Here is an 18,574-nt window from a genome sequence, read left to right as displayed (position 1 = left end):
ACTTAGGTCTTTCTCTGGAATGCATTTAAGTTGCTTCCATGTCTTGGCTATTGTTAAGCAGTGCTGCTATGAACACTGGGCTGCATGTATCTTTTCAAATTAGAGTTTTCTCTAGATAAATGCCAGGAGTGGGACTGCTGAATCATATGGCAACTCTATTTTTAGTTTTTTAAGAAACCTCCATACTGTTCTCCATAGTGGCTGCACCAATTAGATTTCCACCAGCAGTGTAGGAGGGTTCCTTTTTCTCCATACCCTCTCCAGCATTTATTATGTGTAGACTTTTTAATGATGGCCATTCTCACCAGTGTGAGATAATACTACATTGTAGTTCTGATTTGCATTTCTTTAATAACTAGCTGTATGAGCTGTCTGTATATTTTGGAAATTAATTCCTTGTTGGTTGCATCGTTTTGCAAATATATTCTATTCCACAGGTTGTCTGTTTTGTTTACAGTTTCCTTTGCTATGCAAAAGCTTTTAAGTAATTATGACCCATTTGTCTGTCCATCACTAGGTGATGGATCCAAAAAATATTGCTGCAATTTGTGCCAGTGTTCTACGTTTTCTTCTAGGAATTTTAGAGTATCTGGTCTTACATTTAGATCTCTCAGTTTATTTTTATAAATGGTGTGAAAAAATGTTCTAATTTCATTCATTTACTTGCACCTGTTCAGTTTCCCCAGTATCACTTAACTTTTCTCCATTGTATATTCTTGCTCCCTTTGCAGTAGATTAATTGATCGTAAATGCATAGGTTTATCTCTGGGCTTGCTACCCTGTTACACTGATCCATATGCTTTTTTCTGTGTGTGCAACCCCCATACTATTTTTGATTACTGTAGCTTTGTAGTACAGTCTGAAGTCAGGAAGTCGTCTTTCTCAAGATTGTTTTGGTTATTTGAGGTCTTTGGTGTTTCCAAAAGTTTAAATTTGTTTTGTTCTAGTTCCATGAAAAATGCCATTGGTTATTCAAAAGAGATTGAACTGAATCTGTAGATTGCCTGGGGCAATATGGTCATTTTAACAATATCTGTTTATGTCATCTTCAATTTCTTTCACCAGCATCTTAATGGTGTTCAGAGTATAGGTCTTTTCAGCACAATGTTTTTATGCTCATTCATGTTGTAGCATGTATCAATACTTCATTCCTGTTAATCATCAAATAATATTCTACTATATGGATACACCATATTTTACTTATCCCTTCATCAGTTGGTGGGCATTTGGGTTGTTTTCACTTTTTGGTTATTATAAATAAAATTTCTATGAACAATCATGTGTGAGTTTTTATAGGGATATATGTTTTTATTTCTCTTGGACACATACCTAGGAATGAACTCACTGGGTCATATGGTAAACTCTGTGTTCTGTTTTTTGAGGAACTGTCAGACTGACTTTCTTCCAAGCTGGCTGTACCATTTTGCATTCTACCAGCCAAGTATGATGGTTCAAATTTCTCCACATCTTTATCAATACTAGCCATCCTAGTGGGTGTAAAGTGACACCTCATTATGGTTTTGATATGTATTTCCCTGATAATTAATGATGCTGAACATCTTTCCATGTTCTTAATGTATTTGAATATCTTAGAGAAAAAGCTACTCAGATCGTCTGTTCATTCTTAATTTGGGTTATTGATCTTTATAATGTTGAGATATAAAGACTTTAAAATCACTTTCTTAACAGTATCATTTGCTGTACCTAATTTTTAAATTTTGATGTAGTCTAATCTATCTTTCTTTTTCTTTTATTGCTTATGCTTTAGGGGGGAGTTTAACTCTCCAGGGTAACCACTTTTCAATCTGAGAAAGGAATGTAGTAGTACCAACTATGGTAGAAACAAAGGCAAATTATTTTAGCATACTACAGAACTTCAAAAATGAAATCTAATCCCCAGACTTCAAACACTTTTAATTAAAAATCAGTCTCTCTCTCAAAAAAAAAAAAAAAAAAAAATCAGCCTCTCTCAACTCTGAGCAATTTACCTGAAATAAAAACACTCTTTCAAAATTGAATGACCACATTGATACAGATGGATATGATACCATGGAATGACAAAACTAGAATCAGAAAATCTGAGGATAAATCTACTTCAAGAACCACCACAAGGCTCTCACTAGATTCTTCTCTAAAACAGTTAACAATTTCTTTTCTAATTACTTAAAGAATTGTGAGGCTTAAATGAGATAATGTGTTTAAGTACTTGGCCTGTCCTGTTTGATATCAAATACTATATATACTCAGTAATACTGGACAGATCTAAACATAACATAAATGGGATTTTTATAACAAGTACTTAAGTCTTATAATTTATAACATCTGTTTTATCTATAAAGCAATCCTTGTACAAGGATTCTGCTTTGATTCCTAAGGATTTAGCAAACCAAAACAACAATCTTAAGAAAAATTAGGAAAAAATTAATCTTACACACAAGTACATATAACCTCATTTATTTTGTCTTAACCTATACACCTCCCTTACACAAATGCTTCTAAATATACTCCAAGCATATTCCACTTTTCCCCTATTTGCTAAATGTTGCATTTTTGTGTGTGAGAATTAGTTACACAGCCTGTTCAAATATCCTTCATTTTTAAAAGGCTGTAAGATGGTATTAGGGGAAAAGCTGTCTTGAGACAAAGTGGAACAAAAGTAAAATTATTATCCAACATGTATGGTAAGATACAATAAATTATTTCAAACAGGATTAAGAAGATAAACTGGAAATTAAAGGTAAGTTGTAGCTGTCTTCACAAATATGAGTCAATACAAAGAAAGACACAGACCCACATACACACCACCCCCCAATCATACTTACTATTATCTTACTAAAGAACAATAGCTTGCTGTAGACAAAAGCTTGAATATTTTGACTTAGGTAAATACCCAGAAGGGACAAAGGGTAGGTAAGGAAGAGCCAGAACAACTACACAGACAACATCTGGCAGAAGACGTTCAAAACGAAATACAGTACAAAAGATGATGGAATATACATAAAACTGCACCTTTCATGGGCAAATAAAGGAAAATTGCATAATTAACTCTTCATACAAATAACCTCAGCAGATATATATTTATTAGTACCAGAGTCCACCAGAGGCAGACTGTTATGCTGTTTTATGTTTTAGTATTCCTTTTAGATACTTACTATCATCTCCAACGGGACCTGCTGAACACTGTGCTGGGGGGTCCCGTGCCAGGTCATTCAATTCCTTCAAGAAGGAGAGAATAAAGAAATGTATTTAACATAAATGTAACTATTATCCATTAATAACACCATCACTGTTACCAATAATCTCTGTCTCACCAGTAAAGCTTTTAGCAGCACTCCTTCAAAGTCAGAGAAGAGAAAGGTAGATTAATTAAATCTTTAAAATATTTGGGATTCCTGAATATAAATGCATGTTTTTAAAAGTAGATCATTTTTGCTTTGTTTGGAGTTTAATAGGTATTAAATATAATGAAAGTAAACATGTATCATATACTAAAGAACCACAAAAACTGTTTCTTTGGGTTTTCTTGGGCCGCACCATAAGGCGGGATCTTAGTCCCCAGACCAGGTATTGAACCCGTGCACCTACACTGGGAGTGTGGACTGCCAGGGAAGTCTCACAAAAACTGTTTTTAAGTAAACACTTTATTTATTATTTTCCAATAAAGATCAACAGCTGGTTTTTGTACCTCAAAACCATTAAGTTACACTTCAGATGAATGGAGTCACAAATGTTTCAAATCATACAGAACCATCTGACAAGATACTGGTATTTTTTCAGCTTATATCCACTACAAAGCTTCCAAAGGTAGTAGGAAAAAGAGATATACTACAAAGGCTGGTTGGATATAACCCATCATAAAGTCTTGAAATCAGAGATGGAATTACACATGGGCTGCAGTCCATGGGGTTGCTGGGAGTCGGACACAACTGAGCGACTTCATTTTCACTTTTCACTCCCATGCATTGGAGAAGGAAATGGCAACCCACTCCAGTGTTCTTGCCTGGAGAATCCCGGGGACGGGGCAGCCTGGTGGGCTGCCGTCTATGGGGTCGCACAGAGTCGGACACGACTGAAGCGACTTAGCAGCAGCAGCAGCAGCATGCTCTACAAAAGATGCCAGCTTCTTAGCTACTTTAACACAAGAACCCACAAACTTGAGATTTGTTACTGGGTGGGGATGCCTTAAAAACCACAAAGCAGGAAATCATACTATATTCCCTTTCCCTTTGGCTTGGTATGTGAGATAAAAACAAACTCTGAGGAAGGACTAGTTTTAATTATCTTTTAAAACTACAATGGTAAAACCTACCACTTAAAAAGTATTTCAAATCTTACTGAGTTATATAAATAAATATTTTAAATTACAACACAGATATTTCTGTAAGTTCCTTCTTCTGAGTTAACTTATTCAACCAGTCGTTACATCAATTATTTTGTTTTATCCTATTTGTAAGCTTGGACGATAAAGCATAAAGTATAGAAAAAAAGTTCTCTTACTTTTTTTTTTTTTAAGTGCTGGGATTGAGATAAAGATTTAACAATATTTACTTCCTTTCACATCTCAATTTGAAGATTCTGTATTTCTCTACAACAGAGATTCCTTGCCCACCTCAAGGAGAAAACAAAAAACTTACTGTACAGTTCACATTCCCAAATGTTTGTAATACAGGTCACTATAACTAGAGAGCTTGCTTGATGTGAAACACAGAAGTTAAGCTACATCTTTTGACTAACCTCATCTAAGTTGAATGTAAGGATTCATCAGGTGGTGATCAGTTTTTAACATATCAAACCACTGTGTTGTATACGAGACAGTAACATAGTCTGGGAGGTCAACTATACTTACTAACAGTTTTAAGTCGTAGGGCTGTAATATGTATGTGTGTGCACGTGTGCACACACACGCACTCAGTTGTCCTACTCTTTGCAACAACATGGACTGTAGCCCACCTGGCTCCTCTGTCCATGGAATTTTCCAGACAAGAGGTTAATTAACACTGCTGTATGCTATACATGAAAGTTTAACAGAGTAAATCCTAAGAGTTCTCATCCCAAGGAAAAAAATTTTTCTCTTTACTTTTTATTTTGTACCTGTGAGATAATGGATGTTCACTAAACTTACCAAAATTTCATGATATATGTAAGTCAATATGCTGAACATCTTAAACTTATGCCAATTACATCTCAAAAAGCTAAAAGGAAAAAAAAATCCTTGTCCTCTTCATAAGTCAATATTATATAATTAAAAAAAAAGAAAACTTTAACTCAAATTTGTGCTAATTTACAATTAACATACTCATTCCAACACTTCCTTGGTTCAAGGCACTCACTTAAGTATGTTAAATGAAATGAGACATAAAAAGACTATATTCTGTATGATTCCATTGATACACATTCTAGAAAAGGCAAATTTATAGCGATAGAAACCAGATTAATAGTTTTAGGGGCCAGAGGGAGTTGGAGGGGACTGATTACAAAGGAACATGAAGAAAATCTGGGGGGCTATGGATATATTCTATATTATGATTTTGGTAGGGACTACAAAACTGTGAATTATACTCATTAAAACTCAAACTGTATACTTAAAATTGTTGATTTTATTGTATACATCATAGTAAACATTTATTGTATATAGATTTATTATATATACTTTAGAAAAGTTGTTTACTAAAAGGGCATATATTCATTCATCTTCATATATGCATACAGTATCTCTGAAGAATAGATACAAAACTAATTCAAAGTATTTGCCTTCAGAAGGAAACTTTGCTTTGGGGGTAAATAGGAACTACATGTATTTCTTTCATACCTTTAACAAGTACATTTATTGTCTATTTAAAAAATAACTTACCAGTTCTGACCATACATTTGGATAAAAAAAAAAAAGTTCTGAAAAAGCTGTGACTATCTGAATAGTAATGAGAATAGTGAAAACCCAGTTAGACTAAATAAACACAGAAACTACAAAATTTGAAGTTTCCCTGGTGGCTCAGTGGTAAAGAATCCACCTGCAATGAAGAAGACCACCTACAATGCAGGAGACACAAGTTTGATCCCTGGGTTGGAAAGATCCTCTGGAGAAGGGAATGGCAACCCACTCTAGTATTCTTACCTGAGAAATCCCATGAACAGAGGAGCTTGGCAGGCTATAGTCCACTGGGTCACAAGAGTTGGACATAATTTAGCGACTATACGACCACCACCACAAAATCTGATGTCCCTGAATTATGATTAAAACTGAAGGGGGAAAAAAAAACAGAAGGGAGTTCCCTACTGATATAGCGGTTAGGATTCTGGGCTTTCACTACCATGGCCTGGGGGAACTGAGATCTTGCAACCTGAGTGATGTGGCAAAAAGAAAACTAAATAAAGATAAATCTTGAAATTAAAGGCACTGATCTAGCCAAATCACTGGGCAGAAAAATATACCCTATTACATCAGGCTGTTGGCTTTATCATATGGCTTTATACCTATACATTGATTTCCTTGACTTTTTATTTCCCCCCAAATAGTATTCAGATTTTGTCTTATATATCATATAGCAAATCATACATTACTGGGATTGAGAGTAGAGCTAGGACAAAACCCAAAACCAAGCAACATTTCTGTTTATTGGAAAACTTCTTTTCTGTGGAAAGAGCAATAGAGAGAAAGTGAAAGTATCAATCACTCAGTCATATCTGACTCCTTGTGACCCCAAAGACTGTACCCACCAGGATTCTCTGTCCATGGAATTCTCCAGACAAGAATACTGAAGTGGGTTACCATTTCCTCCTCCAGGGGATCTTCCCAACCCAAGGACTGAACTCAGGTTTCCTGCATTGCAGATGGACTTTTTACCATCTGAGCCACTTGGGAAGCCCTTATAGACAAAATGCATATAATTAAATTTAGGGAAAAAAAGGGAAGAGGGAAGTTTGACAGTTAAGGTAAAGAATCCTCGATTTCTAAAGAGACTTTATCGTCTTAACTTTGAAATAAAAAAAAATATTATATTAAAGGTCTTATTTTCAAAATAAACTGTGGATTTTAGTAGAGTTCTCAATTAAGATTTTCTTCTTTGACATTGTACACTCTCCTTGTTTCTAGGTATACAGAACCATTATTTTTAAAGATTAAGGGTTATAGACAATTTTGATTATCTGAAACTTTCCCAAGTGTTTAATTTAGTTCAAACAGCCCCCAAACCTTATACCAATTAATTATTTTCCAGTAAAGTTTAATTCACTACAAACTTTTTTGTCCATGTTGCGTGGCATGCAGGATCTTAAGTTTCTTGACCAGGACTCAACTCCTGCCCTCTGCAGTGGAATCGTGGAGTCTTAACCACTAGACCACCAGGGAAGTCCTCCAACTTTTTAATACGTTTCCTACTACTATCTTTTTTGGCTCAGGAATATGTTTTCCAATAAAGATACACAGGAATGATTATAATGCCTTATATATTATTATCTTAAGAGTACCTATTTTCCAAAGAATTAACCCTTCTTTAAAAGGGACCACTGTTAAAGAAAACAGAACACTAAAGCCTCTAAGCCTGCGATATTTCTGTATTACAGCACTACAGCGAAAAGAAAGAGGACTTCCTAACTGTGGGGAGGGGGTCCTACAAGGGCTATGCTGACTTTGCTTTCCTTGTATCCTCAAATACTCAAACAGGTCGTTAATTGGTAAAACTTAATGATATTAGCTATTTTTAAAAAAACCTGTTTCCCCAGTCTTAACAATTATGAAGCTAAATATACATAGTACGGAACACAGATTTGTTTCACCATTTTGGTCTTACCCTACAGCAAATGGTAAAAGGAACAAGATGGGGACATGAGAGATTATAGTTACTTTTATAGAAAATTGGCTCCAAAGTCAATAGTTCTAAAATTTCCTGTACAAATCAAAGGTCTTTGGTGGAAAATCAGGATATGAGAAGATTTAAGCAGAAATTATGATTTAACATCAGAAGAGATATCTAGACTAATTCCCCATTTTATATACATAAAAAAGATACAAAGTAGCTAATCCAAGGAAAACTTGTAATTAGAGTAAGGACATGGTGTACTATATATGTTCTATTATATCATGCTTCTTTAGTCTGAATCTAAAATAGTAGAAATGTACAAGTTAGAATATCTGAGAATCTATATGTTGTCCAGGAAATCAAACTGAACCTCCTTTAAAATGAATGAACAGTGAAGAAAGAACAACTAGATAAGTAGTAGTTCTCAAAAATGAGACCCTGGCACAGCAGCATCATTATCACAAGAAAATTTATTAGAAATGCAAATTCTCAGGCTCCAACCAGACCTACTGAATCAGAAACTCTGCAGTTTCAAAGCCTAACAAGGTGCGTTTTAACAAGTCCCCCAGGAAATTGTGATGTACACTAAATCCTGACTGCCTTTATGTTTGACGAATTAAGCATCAAAGACAAAACGCAAGGCTAGAAAACTCATTACCAGCAAGACTCAAAGTGAAGGGAAGGTGAAGGAAAACATGGCAGCACAGAACGAATGCAAGAAAGGGGTGTTTCCACATTTTCAAGGCACACTGAAGGCGAGCGTCTGTTATTACCTTAGCACTGCATTCTCCCTGCCCTACCCCTATCTTACCAGGGTTGCAACAGAAACGCTAACTCATGTCCAACATAATATCTGAAGTTAGTATTTAAAAATGAACTGCTAGAGTATTGACAATTACAAATTTTTAAAACTCTGGAAATACTAGTAACTCAGTTATCCTAGATCAGTTTGAAAAAAAAATTATGATTTCTGAAAACAGCAAATTACAGAATCTTTTATATCTGTTACTGATACACTTAATCCCTTGGCACTCTCAAATATTTTCTATTTCCCTCTTAATAATGCTGCCTTCTATTTTAAAGACAAATTGATAAAAATGTATCAATAGCAATCTTTCCCTGAACTGATTATAAGCAGTAGTAGTAACCTTATTGAGATTAATGTCTGTACTCTTTTTAAAAAATTCAAGTTAACTAAGACTACAGAAAATACCCAGCAAAAACCTATTACTCAGCTTCAGTTCAGTTCAGTCGCTCAGTCATGTCCGACTCTTTGCAACCCCATGGACTGCAGCCCACCAGGCCTCCCTATCCATCACCAATTCTTGGAGTTTACTCAAACTCATGTCCATTGAGTCGGTGATGGCAACCAACCATTTCATCCTGTGGCATCTCCTTCTCTTCCTGCCTTCAGTCTTTCCCAGTATCAGGGTCTTTGCATCAGGTGGCCAAAGTATTGGAGTTTCAGCTTCCAATGAATATTCAGGACTGATTTCCTTTAGGATGGACTGGTTGGATTTCCTTGCAGTCCAAGGGACTCAAGAGTCTTCTCCAACACCACAGTTCAAAAGCATCAAATCTTCAGTGCTCAGCTTTCTTTATAGACCAACTCTCACATCCAAACATGACTATTGGAAAAACCATAGCTTTGTCTAGACGGACCTCTGTTGGTAAAGTAATGTCTCTGCTTTTTAATATGCTGTCTAGGTTGGTCATAGTTTTTCTTCCAAGGAACATCTTTTAATTTCATGGCTGCAGTCACCATTTGCAGTGAATTTGGGGGCTGCAGCCCCCCAAAGTAAAGTATCTCACTGTTTCCATTGTTTTGCCATCTATTTGCCATGAAGTGATGGGACCAGATGCCATGATCTTAGTTTTCTGAATGCTGAGTTTTAAGCCAACTTTTCCACTTTCCTCTTTCATTTTCATCAAGAGGCTCTTTAATTCTTTATTTTCTGCCATAAGGGTGGTGTCATCTGCGTATCTGAGGTGATTGATATTTCTCCCGGCAATCTTGATTCCAGCTTGTGCTTCTTCCAGCCCAGCGTTTCTCATGATGTACTCTGCATATAAGTTAAATAAGCAGGGTGACAATATACAGCCTTGACGTACTCCTTTCCCAATTTGGAACCAGCGTGTTGCTCCATGTCCAGTTCTAACTGTTGCTTCTTGACCTGCGTACAAATTTCTCAGGAGGCAGGTCAGCTGGTCTGGTATTCCCATCTCTTTAAGAATTTTCCACAGTTTGTTGTGATCTAAACAGTCGAAGGCTTTGGCATAGTCAATAAAGCAAAAGTAGATGTTTTTCTGGAACTCTCTTGCTTTTTCGATAATCCAGCGGATGTTGGCAATTTGATCTCCAGTTCCTCCGCCTTTTCTAAATCCAGCTTGAACATCTGGAAGTTCAGTTCATGTACTGTTGAAGCCTAGCTTGGCGAATTTTGAGCATTACTTTGCTAGCGTGTGAGATGACTGCAGTTGTGTGGTTGTTTGAACATTCTTTTGCATTGCCTTTCTTTGGGATTGGAATGAAAACTGAACTTTACTCAGCTCAGCCCAATCTAAACATTGCTAGATCAAACTAGATCTTTAAGAAGTCCCCTGTGTTCTCCTCTCCAAAGTAATGATTACCTTGAATTTAGAGTTTATCATTCTCTTGCATACTTATATACATTTTCTATGTGTTCATAAACAACATAGTCTTGTTATCATGTTTTTAAACTTTATTTAAAAAGTGTTACATGGCATGTATTCTTCTATACTTTGCTTTTCCCTCAACATAGTAAGACATTAATATTTTTCCATGAAGATATAGTTTATTCCTTTTTACCACTTTATTTTGCTACTGGGTACATAAACCACAGTGTTTCCTTTCCTTAGGTGACAGATATTTATTTCCTGTTTTTCACTATTATAATGTTTTGGTAAATATTCTTATACCCACATTCTTGTATACACATGAGTTTTTCCAACTAAACACTCCTTTGACTTAAATAACAAGCTGTTGTTTAGTTGCCAAGCTGTGTCCAACTCTTTTGCGACTCCATGCCCTATAGCCTGCCAGGCTCCTCTTGTTTACGATCCAGGCAAGAATACTGGAATGGGTTGCCATTTCCTTCTTCAGGGGATCTTTCCAACCCAGGGATTGAACCCATGTCTCCCACAGGCGTCTCTTGCATTACACGCAGATTCTTAACCGCTGAGCCATCAGGGAAGCCCTATGAATAATAAGTACCCCTCCTCTTTTTTAACTGTGTACCAAAGCCTTTGATTATGTATGGGTTTTAAAAAATTATTTCCTCAACCCATACACCCAGACAGAAATAACTGTACTGTTCAACACACTGGAACTTGCAAACCCAATCATTGCCTAGAGATGGGAAAATTATTCCTAGAGCATGCTTAACTAAGAGGTCAATTCACCTGCCAACATCTAAGAACATGATAGAGATGAACATGACAGAAACTATCCACCATCTGAATAGTCATTCACCACTATCTGACAAGCATTCTGTAAATATTGGAAACTAACCATCTCATGTGTAATTGTTACATGAAAATTAGCTTCATAAGAATTATAATGGTTATTCTACAACTGTTTATGTTCCTATTGATATCAACAGGGGCAACAGACAGAAGTCAGTTTTTCCGAAGTCTTAACATCCCTTGATGTTTTATTATTCTGCTCTTAAGTAACTTTAAGCAAGTCATTCGACTTCTCCAGATCAGAACTCCTGTATCGATAAAACAATGAAGTTAAACTAAAAAAACATGGTTTGGTTATAGGTTTAAGGGTCAAATCAATTTGGGAAATGTTATAATCCACATCCTTATAAGAATATTCAAGATTCTAAGCAAGTCCTGAATAAAGGAAACACTATTGTTTGGGCACAGAACCAGGCTTTGCTTCTTTCTGTGGCCCATTCTTCCAATGCCACGTTCCCCACCCAAGATTTTATTCTCATAAATGCCTAATGTCTGTGGGAAAGTCAGAAATTAGTCTGAAGGAACCAAGAACACTTTTTATCCTAAAGAATTTTTTTTGTTATAGAATAAAAGACTTTTAAACATGACATAGAGAAATCCACCCAACATGGCTAATACTGTCCTAAAGTTATCTATACCTTGTTCCCCCCACCCCCAGTCTGGACTATAAATTACTTCAGTGTGGTTTGTGTGGTAAAATACACAAACATAAAATTTACCATCTTATCCATTTTTTTTTCCATTTTAAGTATACAGCTCAGTGGTATTAAGTACATTAATAACACTGTGATCAGAATGTTTTAAGAGAATGTTTACAGTAAGAGAAAGCGCATTATGAATAGCTTTTCAGATATAGTTAATACAACATAAATTTCTTTTCTAAGGCAATCACATGTTTTTATTAATTTTTAAAGACAGGTTTTTTTGTTTGTTTGAAGTTACTTTTGTCAAGTTCCAGGAAATCCTTACAAGTGCTATTTATGTGACAATGTTGATAGCTTCCCGTAGTGATCAAATATATAGCAGATGTGTTTCTGGCTTAAAATACTTTTTCTGTATAAAAAGGGGTTGGGGGGGAAGTACATATCTTTTAAAGGGGAAATGATATGCTACATAAAGATATTAGCAAAATTTGTCATTTATATAATCCTAATCCTATCTGTTATACTAAAAGTTTGCAAATATTGAAAGCTTATACAATCAGTGAATTCCCTGAAATTTCTATAAAACAAATTACAGCAGAGTTATAAGGATTCATATTTGTTTTGGCACACAAAGGAAAAACCAATATGAAATTCTGACAATGCATGTGATTAACCTAATTATGAATCTGAGGTTAAAAAATTGTTTTAAAAAGGCTAGGCCCCAGTTCACTTTCATCTATCTTCACAATAGCACAATTATGATTTTAAAATACAACACTAAATATTTTCACTTTAAAAGATTACTGTCCATATACTGCTTTTTTTAGGATGAAAAAAAATCTTATTTCCCAGGGACTTCCTTCTTTCTCCAAGTAGCTTATTATTAACTATACTATACAAATCTAGCATCATATGGTATAGTAATATCTTATGATCAATTTTTTATGCACAACTATCAAAATTTATGTGTACCCTTAATGCTACCCCTGGAATACTTAATTCTAAATTCCTTGAGTTAAAGACAAGGTATAATATAATCTTTACCGCATTTTCCAGAGTGGAACTTAAGAGACACACTAATGTCTGAATAAGCAGATGAATAAATGTCTAGCACAATATCAAGCAGAATTGATGTTCAAACACTGGCAAATGAGATGATAAACAAAAGTACATTAACAACTTCCAAGAGGAAGTCCAGTCCAATTTAGCCTAATCACCTACAGTGCCAGAAAATAGAAAGTCTATAGTGACAAAAATATATTCAGATTTAATTACTGAACATGAATGGAATAGGTGTTTTGAGTAAGACGGGGTAACATTAGAGAATAAGGAGTTCATTTCTTTGAGCACTTCAGCAATAACCACTTAGATGAAAATGTTCTAATTAAAGACAATATTCTTTACTACTGAGGATCAAGAACCTTTTCAAGACCTTATTTTACCTATATGAACTACCATTTACTCATTTCAAAGCTTTTTCTTAATCAATTAGCTTTTAAATTTCAACTAGCTCAAGACTCCAGGACAGTGTGCTTGGAATACTCTAGGCACCCTCCTACCACATGCACCCTTAGCTTTCACTTAAATGTGCTGAGAGGTTTCCTAGAAGCCCTTTTCCCCATTTTCTGTTAAATACTATGATGTAAAAGTGCAAGTTGCCTTAGCAACTCAAGATAGTTTATATGTATGATTATTTAATGTCTCTCAACCCAATGACAAATAAGAATTTGATATCCAGCACAGTTCCTGATACAGAGGGAGTCCCAGTAAATACCTGTTGAAGAACAGATTGTTACAATTACACACAGTAATTTTATGTACCTGCTGCTGCTGCTAAGTCACTTCAGTAGTGTCCAACTCTGTGCGAACCCACAGACAGCAGCCCACCAGGCTCCTCTGTCTCTGGGATTCTCCAGGCAAGAATACTGGAGTGGGTTGCCATTTCCTTCTCCAATGCATGCATGCATGCATGTGAAGTCGCCTCAGTCATGTCCAACTCTGTGCGACCCCATGGACAGCAGCCCACCAGGCTCCTCTGTCCATGAATTCTCTAGGCAAGAGTACTGGAGTGGGTTGCCATTTCCTTCTCCTTTAAGTACCTAGAGAAGGATAATACTGTCTTTCACTGATTGTATGATTTTTTTAATATACCTGACATCAAACTGCCTACTATAATCAATGGTATGTCAGCTTCATTGGCAGTATCTTTTCTTCTTAGTAGTAAAACTTTCTAGGCTTCCCTAGTGGCTCAGACGGTAAAGCGTCTGCCTACAATGCGGGTAGACATGGGTTTGATCCCTGGGTTGGAAAGATCCCCTGGAGAAGGAAATGGCAACCCACTTCCAGTATCCTTGCCTGGAAAATCCCATGGACAGAGGAGCCTGGTAGGCTACAGTCCATGGCGTCGCAAGAGTTGGACACGACTGAGTGACTTCACTTCTACATCTTTCAATGGATAACATCTTAGATTTAAGGAAGTAAGGCACTTGAGAAGGCAGTAATAGTCTGATACTGCAGCCAAGGGATCCTATAAATACCTAACAAAGAACAAGTTTAGAATTTTGGCAATCAAGGACAGAGTAGAAAGTGCCTGAGTAAATGACAGTTATGACAGGAAAATCACAAGTCTTCCAGAAGACTAATTCTGTAATAAGTAAGGGGACAAAAATATTAAGGAGGTACAAATGGTACCAGAAGCTAAACAGGCTAGTGGTTCCTTGCTCTTGGAGCTAATGATGGCTGGTAGCTAAATTGTCAGGTTAGGTCACACTCCACAGAGGGTCTCTGTCAGGATCTGAAATTACCTCTCCTTTAGTTACTAAGGCAGTGGTCAGTGCTCTTCCACACTATTTCCAAAATGAGCCTGGCATATAACCAAGTAAATAGGAAAAGTCTATGTGCTTATTACGTATGCCAAACAATTTCAGCACTAAGCTCAGAAGAAAACACTGAAATACTAAGAAAAGAGCTTCGTTCTTGGCATTCAAATAACCAGAATCTACACCAGTCAATTCCACCTCAGTTAACAACTACACAGCAAACTAGAAACCTAAAGAACTCTTTTATGGCACTAATCACCATGTACCACAGTCCAAAGTCTGAGAAAACGGGGAAATAAACAAATGATGCTATCACTGTCTTGGTGTGCTTCTAGGCTACTTAAAAGTGGCAGGACAATGAGGACCTTAAAAAGAGTTAAAAACAACATCCTTTTTCTCATTATACTCCATAAAACCATGAGACCCCACTTGCTCCTAAAGTAATTCACATGTACTACTTTTAGTAGTAGCATATGGTTAAGTTCTGGTACTCAGATGCTTTGAAATATATAAATACTATTTAACTAGGGCTTCCTTGTAGTTCAGTTGGTTAAGAGTCTGCCTGTAATGCAGAAGACCTGGGTTGAATCCCTGGGTCAGGAAAATACCCTGGAAAAGGAAATGGCAACCCACTCCAACATTTTTGCCTGAAGACTCCCATGGACAGTGGAGCCTGGCAGGAGTCATAAGTCTTGCATGGAGTCGTAAGAGTCTGACACAACTTAGTGAATAAATCACCACAAGACTGTAAATCCTTGAAACTTAAAAATAACACTTTCCATGGACTTTACTCTTCACTATTCCAAAGCACAGCTTCTGTTTCATGAGTTCTCTAACACCAGCTCAAGGAGTTCACGACAATGAATCAGCATGTGCTCAGTTGCTCAGTCATGTCCAGGTCTTTGTGATCCCTTGGACTGCAGCCCACCAACCTCCTCTGTCCATAGAATTTTCCAGGCAAGAATACTGGAGTGGGTTGCCATTTCCTTCCCCAGGTGATCTTCCAGACCCAGGGACTGAACCCAAGTCTGCTGTATCTACTGCATTAGCAGGTGGATTCTTTACCTGTTCAAGACAATGAATCTATCCATAGTTAAGTCAGTCTTCCTACAGGCTGAAATCTCTGTAAGATGTGACCAATAGTCAAGTAAACTTAAATTGTACTCTGCTAGATGACTTGCTACATACTTGCCTGGGACTGTATTTTAGAACAACTATAAAGACAGATAAAAAATGACTTGTCCACCTCTCAGGACAGTCCAACCTCCAAAACATGACACTAAATAGTAATAACCAAAGCGTGAATAGGTACCTCTGAAGAAATGTCTTTTCAAAGTTATATTTTAGGTTAGCCTAGAGACAGGAAGAGTTCTCTGTCCACATTAAAATCACCTGAGATGCCATTTAATCAACTATATGCTACACAATAATAGAAACATGTACTACTATCTTGGGGAAGGTACTATAGTATCATGACAGTAAGAGAAAAGAACGGTTTCCTTTTTGCTATGACGAAGTTCAAAGTATAAAAGGATTTCCATTTTGTCTGCGGCAAACACTAGGGGAGGGCCAGACAGAAAATTCAAGTCAATAGTTAGGCTGGAGAAAGGTTTGGTACTATTACTTGCTTCAAAAACATTTTAAATTCCTGATGTTAACAACAAAGCATAGTTCTCCTAAGCAGTTTTTGATATGGCAGATCTGACCAATTAACCTACAGAGAATGTTTAACCTATATAGTCATTATAGTGGTGCTACTTGAGGATTCTGAGAGCACTTTTTTAACAAAGAGGAGGCGACAGGCAGAAGTTGTTCTTTGTTATGGTAATAGGAAAAGTATGAAAACATTATGAATCAAGTAGAAAAGAAAAAAAAAGCATACATAGCCTAGTCAGCCTTATGTTAGCAATATCATGAGTTATGTGACAGTCTTGGAAAGAGTAAGACTGGTAGTATAAAATTATTTGTTCCTATAACAAGAGTACAAACTTCTATCTAGTTATTAGATAAATAAATTCTGGAGATCTAATGCACATGGCAATTATAGTTAACAATACTGTATATTTGAAACTTGCTAAGAGAGTAAATCTTAAAATGGTCCCACCACAAAAAGAAGGAAATAATTATAGGACATGATGGCAGTGTTAGCTAACACTATGGTGGTAATCTTTTTACACTATGTAAACATCAAATTCACACTGTATATGAAACTTACACAATGTTATATATCAATTATATATTTTATTAAAAATAAAAATAAAGCAGGTAAACAAAGCAACTTAGGCTATTTTGACAGGAAAAGACAAACCAAGTAAATGGTTATACCTCTTCTCAAAACAACCATTTTTACATTTCATATCCAACAAGCCTTTCCCTTCCCCTCTCCTCTTCCCTTCCCCCCTCCTATTGACTGGCCAAACAAATCTTCATAAAAAACTTCTCTGAATTAAAACTGGAAAAAATGTTATTAATAACTTAATATTACTCAACCATTCAGAACTGTTTTTAATGAATCCAAAGAAGCCAAATTCTACTATTACAGAATTAAATTTCTAACAAGGGACCTTATCCAAGAAGTAAACATGCCAGTATAAGACAACGCTTACTACAACTTCTCCTGCAGTAAATAATCTCCAAAGATGGATGCAAACAATTTTTCCCTCCCTGTAAGAACATACCACTTCTCTTATTAGGAAGTAGTCTATTTCCTTTCCCCCTGAATCCCAGCTGGCCTTGGATCTTGTTCGACCAAAAAAAAATTAAGCAAATATGACGCTGCGTCAGTTACAAGTCTAGTGTTGAGACTTGACAGCTTTTCTTTCTGCTCCTTCCACCACAGCAGCTCTAAGCCACCACACAGCAGGTCCAGGCTTTCTTACTGGAAAGGCCATTTGGGGGACAGTGGTGCACACTGCAGCTGAGTCAGCATCAAGGCCCCAGACACATGAGAGAGATCTTCTTGGACCTTCTAACCCTGAACACAGCCACAAGAATAACCCTGGCTGATAATACATGAAACAAAACCTTCAAGTCAATCCAGAATGCTAAGAAATAAATCACTGCTGTTTTATGTTTTGGAATAATTTGTTATACAGCAAACCTAACTGATAAACATCCCTATGCAGCCTCTAAAAGTAATAAGATTCAATGATAGATCCTTCCAACAATTATTACCATAGCAATTTCTCAGCAAAACAATATCAATTTCTAATTCTGCAATATACTGGAAAACAAACACACACAACCCCCACCCCAAACTACCCTGCTACTGAAAGTTACTAGTGCAAGAAAGGTGGAAAGACAAAAGTAGTTTATTTCAAGTGATCCACATCCCTTCAGAACTGACATTTCAATATATTGCCCAGGGTTCTTTACAACACCAAATAATATTCATGAACTATTTTAAAAATATGTAAATGTCCAATACATTTATCAGCCACATAAACATAGTAAGAGTCACAGGAGTTTTGTATGACTTTTAAAGTGCTTATTCTTTTAGAGTTATAATTCCCAGAAATTAGATTTTTGTGTAATACAACAGCATGTATTTAGAAATATATACAGGAAGAACCATTGAATGTCCCTCAGACTTCCTTATCTCAGGATTTCTCAATCTGGGAAATGACTTGACATTTGGGGCAGGATAATTCTTTGTTGTGGGGGCCTGTCCTACACATTGTAGATGTTCAGTAGCTCCCTGGTCTCTATCTACTAGATGCCAGTAGCACCCAGTAGCCTCCCAGCTGTGACAGTTAAAAATGTTTACAATGCCAAACGTCACCTGGTAGGCAAAACTACCCTACTGAGAACCAATGCATTATCTCTAAGT

General features: G+C 36.3%; 1 protein-coding gene across 1 annotated transcript in view; it reads right to left on the bottom strand.

Moving 5' to 3' along the window:
- UBE2D2 (ubiquitin conjugating enzyme E2 D2) overlaps nt 1-18,574 on the bottom strand; it is a 42,869-nt gene that overhangs the window by 9,765 nt on the left and 14,530 nt on the right. Inside the window, exon 2 of the mRNA XM_068981162.1 lies at nt 3,153-3,216. Coding sequence (XP_068837263.1) covers nt 3,153-3,216 — 64 coding nt within the window. The remainder of the gene's footprint in view (nt 1-3,152; nt 3,217-18,574) is intronic.

Source organism: Capricornis sumatraensis, chromosome 9, assembly GCF_032405125.1.
Source record: "Capricornis sumatraensis isolate serow.1 chromosome 9, serow.2, whole genome shotgun sequence".
Taxonomy (NCBI): domain Eukaryota; kingdom Metazoa; phylum Chordata; class Mammalia; order Artiodactyla; family Bovidae; genus Capricornis; species Capricornis sumatraensis.
This window is presented reverse-complemented; position numbering and strand designations above follow the sequence as displayed.